This window comes from Hemiscyllium ocellatum, chromosome 16, assembly GCF_020745735.1.
Source record: "Hemiscyllium ocellatum isolate sHemOce1 chromosome 16, sHemOce1.pat.X.cur, whole genome shotgun sequence".
NCBI classification, from domain to species: Eukaryota; Metazoa; Chordata; class Chondrichthyes; order Orectolobiformes; family Hemiscylliidae; genus Hemiscyllium; species Hemiscyllium ocellatum.
The window spans coordinates 346,131-367,316 of NC_083416.1; the positions used below are offsets into that span (position 1 = coordinate 346,131).

Consider the following 21,186-nt stretch of genomic DNA (forward strand, 5'->3'; position numbering starts at 1 on the left):
TGGATCTGGGTGGGTTGCACTTCAGCAGGTCAGTGTGGACTTGTTGGGCCATAATCTAAATTAAGAGGGGCATTGATAGGATAAATAGACAAAGTCTTTTCCCTGGGGTCGGGAAGTCCAGAACTAGAGGGCATAAGTTTAGGTTGAGAGGGGAAAGATATAAAAGAGACCAAAGGGGCAACTTTTTCACATAGAGGGTGAGTACAGGTATGGAATGAGCTGCCAGAGGAAGTGGTAGAGGTTGGTACAATTGCAACATTTAAGAGGCATTTGGATGGGTATATGAATAGGAAGGGTTTGGAGGGATGTGGGCCGAGTGCTGGCAGGCGGGACTAGATTGGGTTGGGATATCTGGTCGGCATGGACAGGTTGGACTGAAGGGTCTGTTTCCATGCTGTACATCTCTATGACTGAAGGGAAAAACGAGACAATATTGGCATAGTCGGCAGGATCCAAATGAATAGTTATGATTGGACAGCGTCAGCGGCCGCCCGGAATATCAATGTCACGAGACAGACGGGCCCACAAGGTAAGATTTTAAACATTGGTCCCTCTCAATATTCCTGTGTGCCGGATAGGCTTCCCTCGCTCGATCATTCTCTATTCTATGCATTCCTCAAACAGTAATTAGTTCAGTTGAGAGACACAATTTTGCAAGTGTACTGGCAGGCAGAGGTTTGAGGCCCCTGCGCTGCATTGGGGTGGGGGGGTGGGTTCCAGTTTGGCCTCTTCTTGTTTGAGCAGGGCTCAGCCTCTCCATGTGTTTGGTTGGGGTTCGAGCCCCCATGAGGAATAAAAGTAAGAAAGGGGTCAAATTCCCCTAGTGCAAAATTGGAGGCTGAGTCTTTGTTCTGAGGGAAGAGAGTAGTTTGGATTGCGGTATCATGCAGTCACTGTGAGGGCTTTCTCCTTTTTATAAGTGTAATTTCAGTGAAAGAATGCAAAAAAAAGAGAAAACACTGAATTTAAGGTTGTACTAATACATAGGTCGGGGGGGGGAGAGTTTCAATGTAAATTGTGCCATGCTGAGAGTGTGATGTTGAAAAATTTTGCTTTGTTAAAATAATAGTTCAGAAAATCCTTTTTAAAGTAACTGTTTTGCCTTGTTTGAATCAGAATCTCAATTCAATGTGTTTTGTGGGCGATGTAATAGGGCAGATTTTCGTTTTACATTGAAATTGTACAACATTATGTCCTTATTAAAATTATCAAACTTTTGTGATCTTCAAAAAAAATTGATTGAATGCCCTAAGCCCCTGATTCATTTCAAATTCCACAACACCTATTTAAAAAAAGTTGGGTCAGTGGTCATGCTTTAGCCATACCAGTGTAGTGTATTAAAATATCTTTGCTGCTGTGTTTTTGATACAGAGTATTCACAAGAAGAAGAGTGCATTTTAACTTTGATGTTTTAAGATTTTAAAGAATATTAGAACTTGAGGCTGAGCTGTTTCAGTTCTATTAACTATTGTTAAGACTTCATTGGCCCCCCTTCATATTGCAAATTTAAAGAATGCTCATCTCTACCAAAGCTGCCACTGTAATTCCAACTGTTTTATTTGGGAAATTTCATTTGGAGAACATGCCACTTCGGAGCAGCGAGAGGCGGAAGCCAGGAGGAGGTGACGTTGGGGCAAGGTGATTGCCGGGAAAGCCGGTAAGTAGATTTAAACTTCTTACCTTCAGGCCTCGAGGGAGGAGTGAGCAAAGGACTTCTGGGAAGGGTAAGTAGAACAGTTTATATTTGCATGGTTGCATTACCTGAGACACTACTCGGGTAGTGTCTCCCACCCATCCTCCTCTAACCTAAAAAAAAGTTGTGGGAGCCAGATTGACAAGGTAAGTTAACTAGTTTATTTCTTGATCCTTTTTTTTAGTAGTCACTTCAGGAGTTAGAATAGTGGGAATGGAGTTTAGGGCAGTGGAATGTTCTTCCTGTGGAATGTGGGAAGTAAGGGTCACCCCATCAGCGTTCCGGAGAGACCACTCCCTCTGAGACTCCCTAGTCAGGTCCACACCCCCCACCAACCCCAACCTCCACTCCTGGCACCTTCCCCTGCAACCACAAGAAGTGCAAAACTTGCACCCATACCTCCCTCCAAGGCCCCAATGGATCCTTCCATATCCGTCGCAAATTCACCTGCACCTCCACACACATCATTTAGTATATCCGTTGCACCCGAAGTTGTCTCCTCTATATTGAGGAGACAGGCCGCCTACTTGAGGAACGTTTCAGGGAATACCTCTGGGACACCAGCACCAACCAACCCAACCGTCCCGTGGCTGAACCCTTTAACTCCCCCTCCCACTCCGCCAAGGACATGCAGGTCCTTGGCCTTCTCTATCGCCAGACCCTGACCACACGACGCCTGGAGGAAGAGCGCCTCATCTTGTGGGCAGCACGGTGGCACAGTGGTTAGCACTGCTGCCTCACAGCGCCTGAGACCCGGGTTCAATTCCCGACTCAGGCGACTGACTGTGTGGAGTTTGCACGTTCTCCCCGTGTCTGCGTGGGTTTCCTCCGGGTGCTCCGGTTTCCTCCCACAGTCCAAAGATGTGCGGGTCAGGTGAATTGGCCATGCTAAATTGCCCGTAGTGTTAGGTAAGGGGTAAATGTCGGGTATGGGTGGGTTGCGCTTCGGCGGGTCGGTGTGGACTTGTTGGGCCGAAGGGCCTGTTTCCACACTGTAAGTAATCTAATCTAATCTATCTTCCGCTTAGGAACGCTCCACCACATGGGATGAATGTAGATTTCTCCAGCTTCCTCATTTCCCCTCCCCCCCATCTTATTTCAGTCCCAACCCCCCAGATTCAGCACTGCCCTCTTGACCTGCAACCATCTTCCCGACCTCTCCTCCCCCACCCCCTCTCCGGCCTATCACCCTCACCCTCACCACCTTCCACCATATTCCCAACGCCTCTCCCCCCCTACCCTTTATCTCAGCCCGCTTGGCACACCAGCCTCATTCCTGAAGGGCTTATGCCCGAAACGTTAATTCTCCTGCTCCTCGGATGCTGCCTGGCCTGCTGTGTTTTTCCAGCAAGACATTTTTCAACTCCCCACTAGTGTCCCTGCTGACTACATCTGTGGGAAGTGCACCCAACACCAGCTCCTCGAAAACCGCGTTAGGGAACTGGAGCTGGAGTTGGATGAACTTCGGATCATTCGGGAGGCAGAGAGGTTATTGACAGGACTTACAGAGAGATGGTCACTCCCCAGATAGAAGAAAAAGACAGATGGGTGACAGTTAGGGGACAGAAAGGGAACCGACAGGCAGTGCAGGGATCCCCTGTGGCCATTCCCTTCAACAATAAGTATACCATTTTGGATACCGTTGGGGGGGGATGACTCATCAGGGGAAAGCAGTGGGGCTCCTGCTGCTCAGAAGGGAAGGGGGAAGAGGAGCAGAGCAGTAGTCATTAGGGATTCAATAGTTAGGGGGACAGATATAAGGTTCTTGGGGACGAGAGAGACTCACGGTTGGTGTATTGCCTCCCGGGTGCCAGGGTCCATGATGTCTCTGATTGTGTTTTGGGGATCCTTAGGGGTGAGGGGGAGCAGCCCCAAGTTGTGGTCCACATTGGCACCAACGACATAGGTCGGAAGAGAGATGGGGACTTGAAGCAGAAATTCAGGAGCTAGGATGGAAGCTTAGAGCTAGGACAAACAGAGTTGTTTTCTCTGGTTTGCTGCCCATGCCACATGCTAGTGAGGTGAGGAATAGGGAGAGAAAGGAGCTGAACAAGTGGCTACAGGGATGGTGCAGGAGGGACGGTTTTGGGTTTTTGGATAATTGGAGCTCTTTCTGGGGTAGGTGGGACCTCTACAAACAGGATGGTCTTCATCTAAACCAGAGGGGTACCAATATCCTGGGTGGAAAATTCGATAAAGTTATTAAGGTGGATTTAAACTAATACAGCAGGGGGATGGAAACCAAAAGTGTAGGACAGGTACAGAAGAGGATGAGAGTAGGGAGTTCCAAAATCAAGTATCTGACACTGGCAAGCAAGAACCTGGTTTGAAGTGTGTGTACCCCAACGCGAGGAGCATCCAAAATAAAGTGGGTGAACTGGCAGCGTGGGTTAGTACCTGGGACTTCGCTGTTGTGGCCATTACGGGGACATAGGTAGAGCAGGGACAGGAATGGCTGTTGCACTTCCGGGATTCAGATGTTTCAGTAAGAACAGAGAAGATGGTAAAAGAGGGGGAGGTGTGGCATTGTTTATCAGGGACAATATTACAGTTGTAGAAAGGATGTTTGGGGACTCGTTAACTGAGGTAGTATGGGCTGAGGTTAGAAACAGGAAAGGAGAAGTCACCATGCTGGGAGTTTTCTATAGGCCTCTGAATAGTCCCAGAGATGTAGAGGAAAGGATAGCAAAGATGATTCTCGATAGGAGTGAGAGAGGCAGGATAGTTGTCATGGGGGACTTCAATTATCCAAATATTGACTGGGATCACTACAGTACAAGTACTATAGATGGGTCAGTTTTTGTCCAGTGTGTGCAGGAGGGCTTCCTGACACAGTATGCAGACAGGGCTAAGGGGCGAAGCCACTTTAGCTTTAGTACTGGGTAATGAACCTGGCCAGGTGTTAGATTTGGAAGTAGGTGAGCACTTTGGAGACAATGATCACAATTCTGTCAAGTTTACTTTAGTGATGGAAAGGGATAGGTGTACTCCACCAAGCAAGAGTTACAGCTGGGGGAAGGGAATTTACGGTGCAATTAGGAAAGATTTAAAAAGCGTAGAATGGGGAAGGAAACTGCAGGGGATGAGGACATTACAAATATGGAGCTTATTCAAGGAAAAGCTCCTGTGTGTCCTAGATAAGTATGTACCTGCCAAGCAGGGAGGAAGATATAGAACGCATGAGCCATGGTTTACTAAGGAAATGGAATCCCTGGTCAAGAAGAAGGCAGCTTATGTTAGGACAAAATGTGAAAACTCAGTTAGGGCACTTGAGGTTAACAAGGAAGTCAGGAAAGACCTAAAAAGAGATCTCAGAAGAGCCAGGAGACGACATGAGAAGTTGTTGGCGGATAGGATCAGGGTTAACCCTAAGGCTTTCCACAGGTATGTCAGGAATAAAAGAATGTCAAGAGTTAAATTCGGGCCATTCAAGGGTAATAGTGGGAAGTTGCATGTGGAGTCAGAGAAGATAGGGGAAGCACTAAATAAATATTTTTCGACAGTGTTCACTATAGAAAATGAAAACGTTGGCAAGGAAGATAGAGATACTTGCATCTAGACTAGAAAAGATTGAGGTTCACAAGGAAGAGGTATTGGAAATACTGCAGAGTGTGAAAATAGACAAGTCCCCTGGGCTGGATGGGATCTATCCTAGGATCCTCTGGGAAGCAAGGGAAGAGATCGCTGAGCCTTTGGCATTAATCTTCAAATCATCATTGTCTACAGGAATAGTGCCTGAGGACTGGAGGATAGCAAATGTGGTTCCTTGTTCAAAAGGGGTAGTAGAGACAACCCGGGTAATTACAGACCTGTGAGTCTCACTTCAGTTGCGCGTAAAGTGTTGGAAAAGATAGGATTTATAACTATCTAGAAAAGAATAATCTGATCAGGGACAGTCAGCACGGTTTTGTGAAGGGTAGGTGGTGACTAATGAATCTTATTGAGTTTTTTGACAAAGTGACCAAATAGGTAGATGAGAATAAACCGGTTGATGTGGTGTATATGGATTTCAGCAAGGCGTTCGATAAGGTTCCCCACAGTAGGCTATTATACAAAATGCGGAGGAATGGGATCGTGGGAGACATAGCAGCTTGGATCAGTAATTAGCTTGCTGAAAGAAAACAGAGGGTTGTAGTTGATGGAACATGTTCATCTTGGTGTCCAGTTACTAGCGGCGTACCGCAAGGGTCGGTGTTGGGTCCACTGCTGTTCGTCATTTTTATAAATGACCTGGATGAGGGCTTAGAAGGGTGGGTTAGTAAATTTGCGGACGACACTAAGGTCGGTGGAGTTGTGGATAGTGACGAAGGATGTTGTAGGTTGCAGACAGACATAGATAGGATGCAGAGCTGGGCTGAGAAATGGAGTTTAATGTGGACAAGTGTGAGGTGATACACTTTGAACGGAGTAATCGGAATGCAAAGTACTGGGCTAAAGGTAAGATTCTTGGGAGTGCAGATGAGCAGAGAGATCTCGGTGTCCATGTACACAGATCTCTGAAAGTTGCCACCCAGATTGACAGGATTGTTAAGAAGGCATACAGTGTTTTGGCCTTTATTAATAGAGGGATTGATTTCCGAGACCAGGAGGTTATGCTGCAGCTGTACAAAGCTCTGGTATGGTCACACTTGGACTACTGTGTACAGTTCTGGTCACTGCATTATGAGGAGGATGTGGAAGCTTTGGAAAGGGTCAGAGGAGATTTACTAGGATGTTGCCTATGGAAGGAATGTCTTACGAGGAAAGGTTGAGGGCCTGAGGCTGTTCTCAATAGAGAGAGAAAAAGGTTGAGAGGTGACTTAATAGAGACATACAAGATAATCAGAGGGTTAGATAGGGTGGACAGGGAGAGCCTTTTTCCAAGTATGGGGACAGCAAACACGAGGGGACACAACTTTAAAGTGAGGGGAGATAGCTATAAGACAGATGTCAGAGGTAGTTTCTTTACTCAGAGTGTAGTACGGGTATGGAATGCATGGCCTGCAACGGTAGTAGATTTGCCAAGCTTAAGTGCATTTAAGTCGTCATTGGACAGGCATATGGACATACATGGAATTGTGTAGGTGGGATGGGCTTCAGATTAGTATGACAGGGCAGCGCAACATCGAGGGCCGAAGGGCCTGTACTGCGCTGTGATGTTCTATGTTTTAATATATTCTGCATTTGTTTTCCAAGAATATTTGAGATTTAAATCTGAACTGAAACTGTCTCTTCAATTGCTAAAGCACAGAAAACATTTTGTTGTTGCTTGCTGTTGCAGACTTTTGAAATACATTTCCAGACAGCTTTCACATTAGTTATGTATCAATTTGTTAAACGAAAATAATTTTTGAATAACCTGAATACATGAGAATGTATATAGGGTATAAGCAAGCAAGGAAAGAGTTAAGTTTTGAGTTTTGTGAAACAAGAGGTTCAGCTGAGCATGATTCAGATCAGATCAGATCAGATAAGAACTTGCAGTTAACAATGGGATGCTGGAGGCAAGGGGAATGGGTTAACAAGTTGAAAAAGCAGTCATTATGTTGAGCCATTTAACAAGAGGCAGCATTCAGTATGTATCAGTTAACAAGGCAAAACGTACTCATTATGTAAAGTGTTATCCATTGTGTAACAGCAGATGGCTTACAATCAACTATTTCTACTCGTTGATTGTAACGGTCACCCAATTAATATGTAAGTTGACTTATCTGTTGCACCTGATGTGGTCTCCTCTACATCGGGGAGACAGGAAGCCTACTTGAGGATCGTTTCAGAGAACATCTGTGCGGCACCCACACCAACCAACCCCACTGCCCTGTGGATGAACACTTCAACTCCCCCTCCGACTCAGTCAAGGATATGCAGGTGCTGGGCCTCTTCCATCCCTGAACTCTTATCACTGGACAGCTGGAGGAAGAATGCCTCACATTCTGCCTTGAGACCCAGCAACCACATGGGATCAATGTGGATTTCAACAGTTTTCTCATTCTACAGCTCCCCCCCCCCATCCCAGTTCCAAGCCTCCAAACCGGCACCACCCTCCTGACCTGTCTATCACCTTACTCATCTATCTGCTCCACCCTCCTCTCCAACCTATCACCTTCTCCCTCACGCCACCCCACTCCCAATTATCTGAGTCCCTGGCCCACAAGCCTCATTCCTAATGGAGGATACCATAGTTTGACAGGTAGCTTGGTTCTACTATAACACGTATATACTCATATTTTAGATAGAAAACTAAACAAACAGCCTCATTAATTCAATTCAATTATTCCATAAATCCAGACATAAAACCATGCCCAACTTGATAGAGAATAATAATTTTTACTAAGATGTGGCAAAATCATTGTTGTAAATCAGTTCCTTGCATACTACACACAGAATTATAGTCATACAGCACAGAAACAGTCTCTTCCGCCCAACTTGTCAATGCCAACCAGATTTCCTGAACTGAACTAATCCCATTTACCTGAATTTGGCCCCAGATCTCACCAAACTTTTGCTACCCATGTACCTATCCAAATTGTCTTTTAAATGTTGTAACTGTACCCTCCTATACATTTCTTCTGGCAACTTATTCCATGCACGCACTAACCACTGTGTGGAAGAAGGTGCCCTGTACGTTGCTTATAAATACCTCCACACTCATCTAAGCCCTCTAGCTTTGGACACCCCTACCCTGGGAAAATGCCTTTGTCTAGTCTTTCTATTCATGCCCCTCATGATTTCATAAACCTCAATAAAGCTCACCCTTCAGCCTTCCAGGCTCCCAGGGAAAAAAGGCACAATCTATCCAGGCTCTCCTTTTAGTCTCAGTAAAATCCTTTTAAATCATTTTTGCAGTCTTTTCATTTTAATTAAATCCTTCCTACTGCAGGGCAAACAATTGTATGCTGTACTCCAAAAGTGGCCTTACCAACGTCTTATACAGCTATAACGTGACATCCAGAAACCAGTTTGACTCTGGGTTAAGACAGACTCCAAGACCTCATGCCTAAGATACCTTGTGTGACCGTTGGTGTCACCTTTTAGTGTTATTGCTATAAGTTATCTCAGGAGAATGACTTGAAAAAAATTATGGGATTTGCACAATAATCAACTGTAACCTGCACCTCCATTCCAACTAATTAAAGATTTAAGAGCCATGTTGGATGCATTCAATTCATTTGCCTGAGCTGTGTGACCCTTTGATCTTTTCCTTATAAATTCTGTTTCTAAGGTCTTTCTCTCTCGCATCTGAAGCAGCAGCACTCCGAAAGCTAATATTTTCAAATACCCATTGACTACAATCTGGTGTCATGTGATTTTTGACCTAACTGATGAAGGCAATGTGTCAAATGCATTCTTCACCCTTTTGTCTTCCAGTGACACCACATTCAGGAACTGTGCCTGCACCCCTCCGTCACCCTGTTCAACACTCCCCAGGGACCTAACATGAACTGTATAAGTCCTACCCTGGTTTGCCGTACCAAATTACATCACCTCACATTTATGTAAATTAAACTCTATCCGCCATTCCTCAGCCCAGTCCAATCAAGATCCCATTGTACTCTTAGATAACCTTCTTCACTGTTCACCACACCACCAATTTTGGAGTCATCTGCAAACTTCGTAACCATGCCTTTTATATTCTCATCCAAATTGTTAATGAAAATGATAAACGACAGTGGACCCAGCAGCCCTTGCAGCACACTGGTGCTCACAGGCCTCCAGTCTGAATAACCCCCTACTACCATCTCCTACCATCAAGCCAATTTTTTATCGATTGACTAGCTTTGCCTGGATCCCAAGGGAGCTAACCTTACTAACCAATCTACAAAGCACTATCTTGCAAAAGTCTATGTAGTTAAAAACAACACCAAGTCATAGTCCAACAGGATTATTTGAAAGTACAAGCTTTCAGAGCGCTCTTCCTTGGTCAGGTAGCTAGTGGGGCAGGATCATAGGACACAGAATTTATAGTATTTATAAAAGAATTTATAGTATAAGTGTTATACAACTGATGCAATGTACTGAACTAACCTAGATTGCTGCTAAGTCTTTAATCACTTAACAGGTTTCAATTGATTAATAAGTAAAACTTGAAAGTTCTGGGATTTACATATTAATCAACTGAATCCTACATCCCCATTCTAAGTGATTGAAAACTTAGCAGCAATCTAGGTTCGCTCAATCCATTGCATCAGTTGTATGACAATTTAATCTTTAACTGTAATGTCAGTGTCCTATGATCCTGCCCTGCTAGCTACCTGACGAAAGTGCAGCAATCCGAAAGCTTGTACTTTTGGATAAATCTGTTAGATTATAACCAGGTGTTGAGAGATTTTTAGCTTTGTCCAGCCCAGTCCAACACCAGCACCTCCACATCAAAGTCCATATAAACAATGTCTACCGCGCTGCCTTGACCTACCTTCTCAGTCACCCCTTCTAAAAAACTCAATCAATTTGTAAGACACAATTTCCCATACATAAAGCCATGCTGACTATCCCTAATCTATCCTTGCCTTTCAAAATGCATACAGATCCTGTCTCTCAACATCCCCTCCAAACACCTTGCCAATGCTGACATTAGAATCATCAGACTGTAGTTCCCTGTCTTATCCTTGGGCACAGTGCTTGGCTTCCCACAATGTCTTGGGATACACTTGATCAGATCCTGGGATTTATCTACCTTTGTGTTTTAAGACCTCCATCACCTTCGCTTCTGCAATGTGGACTCTTTTCCAGAAATCACTAATTTAGTTCCCCAAGTTTCCTCGCTTTCATGCCTTTCTCAACTGTAAATACTGACATGAAATATTCATTTAGGATCCCCACCCATCTCCTGAGATTCCAAAAATTGATGGCCTTGTTGATTGTTAAGCCCTACTTTTTCCCTCATTACTCTTTTGCAATTAATATACTTATAGAATCTCATTGGATTTTCCGTTCCCCTGTCTGCCAAAACTATCTCATGTCTCCTTTCTTTCCTCTTAAATGTAAGATGATATCTGAGCACACACTGACAAATTAAGGCAAGAATACCAAATGCCTTCTTCAACATCCAGTCTACCTCTGACACTACTTTCAAGGAATACTTACAGACACCCCTTGGTCTCTTTGTTTGACAATACTCTCCAAGGCCCTACCGTTAACTGTGCAAGTCTTCCCTGGTTGGTCTTATCAAAATATCCCCCAATAGTCAAAGGTTTTACTTGAACCCAAGCGCCTATACTTAACATATGTCTCCTTTTGTCTTGACCAGAGCCTCAATACCTCTTGTCATCCAGTGTTCCCTACTCCTGCTAGGCTTGGTCCTCACAAACAGAAACTTGCTGGCCTTGAACTCTCGCTCCTGATGAAGGGCTTATGTCTGGGACATTAACTCTCCTGCTCCTTGGATGTTGCCGGACTGGCTGTGCTTTTCCAGCACCACACTCTTCGACTCTGAACTCTCATTACCACATTTTTTAAAGTCTCCCAATTAACAGATATCGGTTTACCTGTAATGTGGAGGAGTCGGTGTTGGACTAGGCTGGACAAGGTCAGAAGTCAGATGACAACAGGTTACAGTCTAACAGATTTATTTGAAACCACAAGCTTTCTGAGTGCTGCCCCTTTGTCAGGTGACATGACAGAGTGGTGCACAGGCACAGGATTTATAGGCAGAGAGATGTAAAGATCATACAAACGGTGTGAGTGGAGTGTCAACAGGCCAAATAATAGGTCGCTGCAAGTATTCACAAGTGTCAGATGGTGCGAATAAAGTGTCAACAGCTGAATAACAAGTGAAGGGATCACCTATAATCTGATTAAATGAGGCAGAGAGATAATTACAAAAAATTTAAAATAACGTGGTGGCGGAGACAAACCAAAATCACTGGAATAACAAATAAAAGTTGCATGCCGAGGATCTAACCAAAGTAATAAGTAATTCAAAACTCTACAAACTAAGGTAGAGAGCTCATAGCAATTTAAAGTGACGGCGCCAAAACGCAGTTAGGAAGTTTTTCAAATACAGAATAGTGTGGTGGGGTCATACGTAGCACAACATGAACCCAAGGTCACGATTGAGGCCATCTTCATGGGTACGGAAGCTAGGGAAGTCCAGCATTGTGAGGTTAGTTTGAATAGTAGTCCATGTAATAAGATACATCAACAACATTTTCTCCCTTTGGACTCATGGAGAGGAATTATTGAAATGACTACATCTCTATATCAACAAGTTTCAACACACCAGACTTACCACGGACTATTCTTCAGAATCCGTTTTATTCTTAGATACACAGATCTCCATCCAAGATGGACACCTCATTCTACCGCAAGCCCATGAATAACCTCATGATGCCACACTTCTCTAAATTGCACCCTAAACGTGCTAAAGAAGCCATCTCCTACTGACAAGCCTTGCTGAGGATCTGCTCAGATGAGGAGGAATGCGACAGACACAAAGGTTTTGAAAGACACTCCCATAAAAACAGAATACAATGCTCAACTCATCAATTGCCATTTCCAATGTACCACAGCAGAAAATCACAACCACCTCCTCAGAAGACAGACACAGTATACTTCTGGGACTTTCTATGGTAGAACTGGTCCTCCTGGGAGCAGATGTGGCAGAAGCAGAGGAATTGGGAATAAGGGACAGCGTTTTTACAGGAGGCAGAATGGGAGGTGGTATAGTCCAGGTAGCTGTGGGAGTCAGTGGGTTTGTAGTGGATGCCCACATTGAGTCCGTCACCAGAAATGGAGATGGTGAGGTCCAGGAATGGGAGGGCTGTGTCTGATACGGTCCAGGTGAACTTGAGGTCAGGGTGGAAGGTGTTTGTGAAGTTGATGAACTGTTCAACCTCCTCCTGGGAGCACGAGATAGTAGGTGCCCTCACTAATCGCTTAACACTACATACAATTTGGTTTCTGTGATAGCAAGGAAAGCAAACTAGCCTCATCCATTGTACAAATACCTCCTGTCACCAGGCAATTATGATTGTCACTGGAGCAGTTTTGATCATTGAAATCAAAATATTTGATAGTAAGCCAAGGCAATCAGGACACAGTCAGAAGAAATAAAGAGAGGATAGTGATGCCGAGTAGATGGAAGAGTTAAATATTAAATGAAAATTAAGTTGAGAAGGACAAAAAGTCAAAATCCAAGTAGGTCATTGGTTAACAAACAAAATACATTTGACAGCAAGAAATGAAAAGCTGAAATCCATAAGAACAAAAGACATAAAAATCCAAATAATACAGAAACTGGCTTTGACAAGTGAAACACTGCCTTGGATTCAAGTAGGACCAAATTTGAGACATTGGGTGCATTCCACCCATGATCCTCCACCATTTATTGCTCAACACCAAGGGAGAAATCGTAAGAGACTGCTATGTAATTGGTTCAGCAGACTTATATTCACTCGAGGGTAGTAATTTATAATATTTTCCCCAATATGTTTTTTATTCATACTCGTCCATCCTTGCAAAGTAAAGCTTTGCACACAATTTCATCAGGTGCACTGGGAGACCATGCAGCACTAGTACTATACAAACTTTTTAAAAACAATTATTATATAATTAATGACATCTATTGCAATGTTATTTATCTGTGCATATTAATTTCCAATGAACAATAGGGAAAAACTATGATAAAATTCCACAGATGACAGAGAACACATTAGTTATTCATGAATAACTAATCTTTATCAGAATTGATTGTTCTGTAATTGCACAAGAACTAACAATCAAGCTACCTTGCACTTTCAGATACCGAATGACCTGCAGTGCAATTCTAAACCTTTTCTCTGTATTTCTTAGCATGGACATATGGTCTATCAACCAAAAGCAAAGTTCTTTACCTGAGACAAAAATCAACAGTTTGATAACAAAAAAATTAACTGAAGAGCATAATTTATTCAGTAACTAACGGCTCAGAAGCAACTGTCCTGCTCAAATAAATCTAGAAGTACACAACAATAAACTGACAACAGTAAACTACATTTACCAATGCATCGCTGGACATAAAAGTTCTACGAGTTCAGAACTAGTCCATTCCATAACTAAGTGATGGCAACAAAAATGACACTCTACTGAATACATTCTGCCCTCAAACTTGTGTATATTTTGGAGATGAAAGGCACAATTTAGACAGAGTACACGATACAAAGAGGACAGTTTCAGTTTCTATTACTGCTTCAGAGTAATCCACTCAATCAAAAACACTGCATTTTTAATGCTTTCGTTTTACAAATGGTATTCAACATACCAAGATCGTGAAACGTGTTTTAGAAGATGGTGGTGAAGGGTTGTTTTTCGAACTGGAGGTCTATGACCAGCAGTGTTCCACAAGGATCGGTGATAGGTCGACTGTTTTTTGTCATTTATAAGTAATTTGGATGTGAATTTCAGAAGAACGGTTAGCAAATTTGCAGATGACACCAAAATTAGTACTGTAGTGGACGGTGAAGGCGGTTACCACAGAGAACAATGGGACCTTGATCAGATTGGCTGATGGAGTTTAATTTAGATAAATGGGAGGTGTTGCAGTTTGGAAATGCAAAGCCAGGCAAGACATAGACAATCCTGGGGAACATGGCAGAGCAAAGAGACCAGACGTGCAGGTTCATTGACGTTCCTTCAAAGTGGAGTTGCAGGTAAACAGTGTAGTGTAAGCATCAAGTAGGAAATTGGGATGCCACGTTCGGCTGTACGAGACATTGGTTTGGCCAGTTTTGGAATAGTGTGTTCAATTCTGGTCTCTCAGCTAGACAAAAGATGTTGTTAAACTTGAAATGGTTCAGAAAAAATTTACAAGAATATTGCTTGGATTGAAAGGTTTGACATACAGGGAGAGGCTGAATATGCTGGAGATAATTTCCCTGGCGCATTAGAGGCTGAGGGGGTGACCTTGTGGAGGTTTATAAAATCTTGAGGGGCATGGATAGGGTGAATAGTCAAGGTCTTTTCCCCATGGTGGGGAAAAGTATAGGGTGAGAGAGGAAAGATTTAAAAGGCAACTTTTTCACACAGAGGTTGGAATGTGTATGGAATGAGCTGCCAGAGGAAGAGGTGGAGGCTGGTAGTTACAGCATTTAAAAGGCATCTGGATGGGTATATGAATAGAAGTGGGATGTGGACCAAATGGGACTAATGCCTAGCCATCATGAACGAGTTGGACCCAAGGGTCTGTTTCCCAGCTGTAAGGTCCAATATTGAGCAGCATCCTCTAAAGCATCCCCTTTGATGGACCCTCACCTCACCCAAGTGTAACCCTATCCCCTCCACACTCCCATCCCTCACACGCGGCCCAAAGTCAGAAAGAGATGGGGGGGGGGGGGGAAGAGAGAGAAGAGGATGGGGGGGAAGTCAGCTACTCACTGCAATCCACAGGCCACCCCAAAAACACACACACACACACAGCCCCTTCTCGGTCCGCGGCGGTGAGGAGAGGGGCTGCTCCCTGCTGTTTACCTGCTCCCCGCTCCAGCCTGAGCCTGGGCCTGGGCCAGGCTCCGGCTCCATCCCCGTTCGCGGTTGCTCGCTCTGCAGCGGCCTCAGCACCTCCTCCGCCGGACTGGGACTGCGGCTCTCTCCCGGGACCACGGCGCCGTTCGCCGCTCCCCGTTTGTTCTTCTTCCGCCGGGCGGCAACTTGTTTCTCCTCGGCACAGCTCATCCCCAGCTCCGCTCCGATCCCACTCCCGGTTCACTCCGGTACAAACCCACTCGAGCTCCAGGGAAACAGACTCCAATATGGCGGCGAACGAGCGGAGGTTTTGGGGGAGGGGGGGGGTAGAGGGTGACTGACGTCAACCGGAAAGCAGGCAGGAAAGCGGCCTCCATCTGTCACAAGTGAGGGCACAGCGGCGGTCGCCATCTTTCATACAGGCAGCAGGTCGTCCAATTCAATCCAGCTCCGTCTGCAGTTTCTTCCAGGAAAGTGAACACAGCGCAAAGAGCAAAAGGAGATGGAGACCTGACAACATTTCAGTACAGCCAAGCATTCCATGCTGACAGTTCCTCCCACTACAAAAAAAAGTCCTGATTTACATTTGCCTGCAACTGATTTTTCTCACTGTTTCAGTACCACATCTTGTTTTGATATTTTCTCTGTTACACACCACCCCAGTCTCACTCCAACATGTGATTCCAGCTCCTCAGGAAGGAGGTTTGGTTCTCCCGCTTTAGCCTCAGTCCTTTTAAAAACATTCTTATACCACTTCCTCAACCTTCTCTACTGCAGTCTGCATCTCCTGCCCATTTTATTTTGTAGTTCACGTCACTCCATTGTTGTAAAGTTTTAAACGAAAATAGCCCCAATTTTTCGAGTGTTTCTCAATATTCATATTTTGACATACCAGGTAGTATCCTAATAAAACTGCACTGTAAATTCGCTATCATTTCCAAGACCAGTCAACCTTCTGATCCATTATGCCCCATAAAATAGTTTGACCTTGCTTTGGATTACCCCTAGCCTCACTTTGGCAGATTCAGTCTGGGTTAACTGCCTGAAAGACAATGATAAAGTCACTGTCTGATTGGCAGTGATGAGATGCACCTTGGCTTCACTGTTCACCAAAAAAAAGGACAGTTCAGAAAAATCTTGAAACACACAACAAAAGAAACTTTACAATGTATTTCTCAACACCATTAATTTATAGAGATTTAAATCCAGAGGAATTACACTTCTGTATGAAATTTTCAGTTCTTCCCTATGAAATGTATGTCTTCTCACATGAATATTCTCAAAACAATGATCTTTATAAGCTAGTAATAATTTGCAGTGTCAAACCAAACTGCCCTATTTGGGAACCGCACAAAGTAAACTTTTCCAGTGAGTTGACCGTTTTCCTTGAATTGTCCTGAACCCCAATAAGGAGGGAAATGAAAATTGTTTCTGACCCCTAAAAACATTAAATCTCTGGGTTTTCTAAATTAAAAATCAATCCCTGATTATTCTGAACTGGAAACGAACTTAAGGCCTTCAATGTTTACTCTATTTGTTGCGAACTATGACAGTGTGTACAACTTTTCATCAACACTTGTCTGAGCAATGCTGGTCACTGATCCCAAGAACTCCGATTTTGGTTTTAGTTTGAAGAAAACCTCCATTGAAGTGAACCATATTCATCTGCCTCCATGTTAAAATTCACCTCCTCAATATGAATGTCGAATGAAAATAGAATTAGATTTATTGTGATATGTACTTAAATGAGTACAGTGAAACGTTTACAATTCACCACTTATGGCGCCATCGTAGATACAAAGATCCAAGTTCTTAAGTACAAATTCTTAGGCAAAAGAATTTAGAATAATAAAGAAATAAGAAATCAAGCATTACAGACCAAAGAAATAAATTAGAACAATTCAGAAATTAAAAAGTTTACAATAACAATCTTTCCAACACAGTCCACTCTAGCACTGAGGCTCCAGACCACACTGGGCTTCACCTTGAGGTCAGGAGACGACTATGGAATCATCTTGAGGCCGGAAGTCCAAGCTGATCTGAAAGACTGTCAAGCCAGACAACCGAGAGACTGTCACAGAGTCAGAGACAAGCACGTGAGCAAAGAGATAGTGCAGACGTGGCGTGGCAAAAGTCCAAGTCCGCACTGGGGCCAGAAGTTCAGGACATCACTGAGAACAATAAATGAAGAAAACACGAAAGAAACGGAGGGAACTTTGGCTGAGGAGTTCTACGAAACTACCATCTTGGAAGGAAGCATGGCAACACATATGAAACACATATGAAAAATGACACCTTTCATCAGCACAGAATGAGGATGTGCTCCAAAACAATCCATATACCTAGCCAAGCTGTTCTCGTACAGTAATAACCCAAGCATCTATTCAACCATGGAGAACTCAGAGTTCTGGAAAAGAGTGATATTGGAACCAAAATATTAACTGTTTCTCTTTTCACAAATGTTGTCAGACTTGCTAAGTTTCTCCAGCAATTTCCATGTTTATTGTCTATGAATCCACATTCAGTAAGAGGTTCAACCCTATTCTACAGGCTCACTAAACTCCTGGAAAGGAAGAACTGCTTACTGTTGTGGTTGAAATGTTAAGTTCTTTAATTAGTTTGAAGTTGTCATAAATGTCTACAGCAGGGCAATAAAGTTGTTTTTATGATGTTAGTTGCCAGCTTTAAAACATATATATTATTGTCCCCATAATACTACCTCCAAGATAGAACTTTGCAATCAAATATTTGGACTTTAGACCGCCACAATAGTGTTACATGAAATTGCTAAATTTAGCTTATTTCTCCTCCATGATACAATGATATCAGCAACTCATGAACTCAAGTTATAACAGAACTCAATTAAAGTTGTTTCATGACCACAGATCTTAACTCTGGATCAGCTACAGACATAGTGAACTTTTCATTGAAACATTTAAATAAAAAGTACACACAACTAAAAGGTGACCAAGAAACTCTGGGCAATGTAACTAGTGACAATCTGAAAGGCTTGTGTGGTTTCTCATCTGTGTCAAGGGAGACCCTAAAATATAGTGCTTGGCAGTTCAAGGAAGATTCAAAGAGAAACCATCAAAAAGAGAAATGCACTGCAAATTGAACCATAATCTCCTGTGAGTTCTCTCAGTCTGTAATTGTAATGGGAGAAAAGTCTGGGTGGGAGACAGATTTATGCTTTTCCCTTTGAAGAATACACAAGAACAGATGTTGAAAACCATTTTCAATCCTGGACTGTGTGCACTAGTGGTGGAAGGTGTGCGCTATAAGTGCTATAGCTGAGAAAACCCCTAGTGCTTCAGGAAAAAGGAGATCTCCATAAGACCATAAGACATAGTAGCAGAAATTAGGCCATTCAGCCCATTGAGTTTGCTCTGCCATTCAATCATGGGTGATAAGTTTCTCAACCCCATTCTCCCAGTTTCTCCCCGTAATCTCTGATCCCGTTGACAATCAAGAATCTATCTACATCTTAAGTATATTCAATGGCCTGGCCTCCACAGCCTTCTGTGGCACCATTCTCTGGCTGAAGAAGTTTCTCCTTATCTGTATTCTAAAAGGTCTTCCCTTTACTCTATGGCTGTACCCTCGGGTCCTAGTCTATTCTACCAATGGAAACATCTTCCCAACATCCATTCTGTTCAGTATTCCGTAAGTTTCTATTAGATTATTCTTCATTCTTCTAATCATCATAAAGTACAGACCCAGACTCCTCAAACATTCTTCACATGTTAAGCTTTTCATTCATGGGACCATTCTCATCAACCTCCTCTGAATCTCACTCCAGGGCCATTACATCTGCCCTGAGATATGAGGCCCAAAACTGCACAAAATACTCATCTAACCAGAGCCTTATAGAACCTCAGAAGTATATCCATGCTTTCATATTCAAGATCCTCTCAAAATAAATGTGATCACTGCATTCGCCTTCCTCACCACTGATTCAACCTGCAAGTTTACCTTCAGAAAATCCTGGACTAGAACTCCCAAGTCTCTTTGCACTTCGGACTTTTGAACTTTCTCCTCATTTAGAAAATAGTCGTGCTTGTATTCTTCTTACCCAAGTGCATGACCTCACACTTTCCCACATTGTACTCCATCTGCCCACTCTCCTAACCTGTCCAAATCCTTCTGCAGCCTCCTGCCTCCTCAATACTACCTGTTCCAATACTTATCTTTGTATCATCTGCAACATTAGCCAGAATGCTTTTATCCCCACTCTCTGCTTTTGGCCAGACAGCCAATCTTCCATCCATGCGAGCACCTTGGGCCGTTATCTTGCTCAGCAGCCTCTTGTGTGGCACTTTGACAAAGGCTTTCTTGAAGTCCAGGTAGATAACATCCACCACTCGGCAATCCTCTTAGTTACTTCTTCATAAAACTCAATCAAGTTGGTGAGATATGATTGCCTACTCACAAAGCAATATTGACTATCCCAAATCAGTCCTTGGTCTAAGCTGCTAGTTACTTGCTCAAAAAATTCTAACCGATTTGTCAGGCATGACCTCTTGATGAAACCATGCTGACTTTGTCCTATTTTACCATACATTTCCAAGTATTCAGAAGAGGGAGTCGAAGGGTGGGTCAGTAAATTTGCAGACGATATGAAGATTGGTGGAGTCGTGGATAGTGAGGAGGGCTGTTGTCGGCTGCAAAGGGACTTAGATATGATGCAGAGCTCGGTTGAGGAGTGGCAAATGGAGTTCAACCCTGTCAATTGTGAGGTTATCCATTTTGGAAGGACAAATAAGAATGCGGAATACAGGGTTAAAGGTAGGGTTCTTAGTAAGGTGGAGGAGCAGAGGGATCTTGGGGTCTATGTTCATAGCTCTTTGAAAGTTGCCACTCAGGTGGATAGAGCTTGTAAGACGGCCTATGGTGTATTAGCGTTCATTAGCAGAGGGATTGAATTCAAGAGTCGTGAGGTGATGTTGCAGCTGTACAGGACCTTGGTAAGGCCACATTTGGAGTACTGTGTGTAGTTCTGGTCGCCTCACTTTGGCAAAGATGTGGAAGCTTTGGAGAGGGTGCAGAGGAGATTTTCCAGGATGTTGCCTGGAATGGAGAATAGGTCGTACGAGGATAGGTTGCGAGTTCTCAGCCTTTTCTCACTGGAACGGCGAAGGATGAGGGGTGACTTGATAGAGGTTTATAAGATGATGAGGGGAATAGATAGAGTAGACAGTTAGAGACTTTTTCCCCAGGTACAACAGTGTGTTATAAAGGGACATAAATTTAAGGTGAAGGGTGGAAGGTATAGGGGGGATGTCAGTGGTAGGTTCTTTACCCAGAGAGTGGTGGGGGCATGGAATGCGCTGCCTGTGGGAGTGGCAGTCAGAATCATTGGTGACCTTTAAGCGGCAATTGGATAGGTACATGGATAGGTGCTTAAGCTAGGACAAATGTTCGGCACAACATCGTGGGTCGAAGGGCCTGTTCTGTGCTGTATTGTTCTATGTTCTATGTTCTAAATCTCATCCTTCACAACAAACTTCAAAATTTTATCATCTTTGTTGCAAACCAAAAAGCAAGTAAAAGCACAGAAAAAGAGAAACAGGCTTTTCAACTGTCTTGCAAAAGGCAAGCATCTCAAATGACCTGAATTAATAACCACATCTTCCTCAACCCTTCATCTACACAACTTGGCAGTAGGAAACTACAAGCTCTGCAAAGTCATCATGTCTTCTCTCGGTCCAACCTGAACACCACTTCAGGTCTTCAGTGCTTTGCTTTGAAGCTGAGGAACAGCTATGACTTTCATGCTTTGCTCTCTCACACACAATGAGGCTTACAGCTCTTAGTTTGTTTCCTTAATGCTAAAACAGTGAATTCACCACTGACCTACAGCCCCTTACATTGCTTTCTTAGCAAACAAGGTCGTCCGTGCCCAGTTACAGGGTGCCAGCCTTTGTGAGTCAGATTTATTTTTTACCACATAGGGAAAAGCAGAAAGATTGTGATAGTGAGAAGGATTGAACACTATCAGTCATATAGAGGGGAGATGTATTCCAGAGCATTGTCACATTGTCAACGTCAGACCTGCAGCATATGCCAGCAGTTCA

At 43.6% G+C, this 21,186-nt stretch overlaps 1 protein-coding gene across 3 annotated transcripts in view; it reads right to left on the bottom strand.

Annotated features, from left to right (window-relative positions):
• The window catches only part of fam193b (family with sequence similarity 193 member B), a 129,499-nt gene that overhangs the window by 98,492 nt on the left and 9,821 nt on the right, over positions 1-21,186 (bottom strand). For 2 of the 3 annotated variants that reach the window (XM_060836966.1, XM_060836965.1), the window contains exon 1: positions 15,116-15,402. The exons of the other annotated variant lie outside the window; for it this stretch is intronic. In XM_060836966.1, coding sequence (XP_060692949.1) covers positions 15,116-15,319 — 204 coding nt within the window. In that variant the 5' untranslated portion in view covers positions 15,320-15,402. Of the gene's footprint in view, positions 1-15,115; positions 15,403-21,186 lie in introns of those variants that run through there. 3 annotated transcript variants of the gene reach the window in all.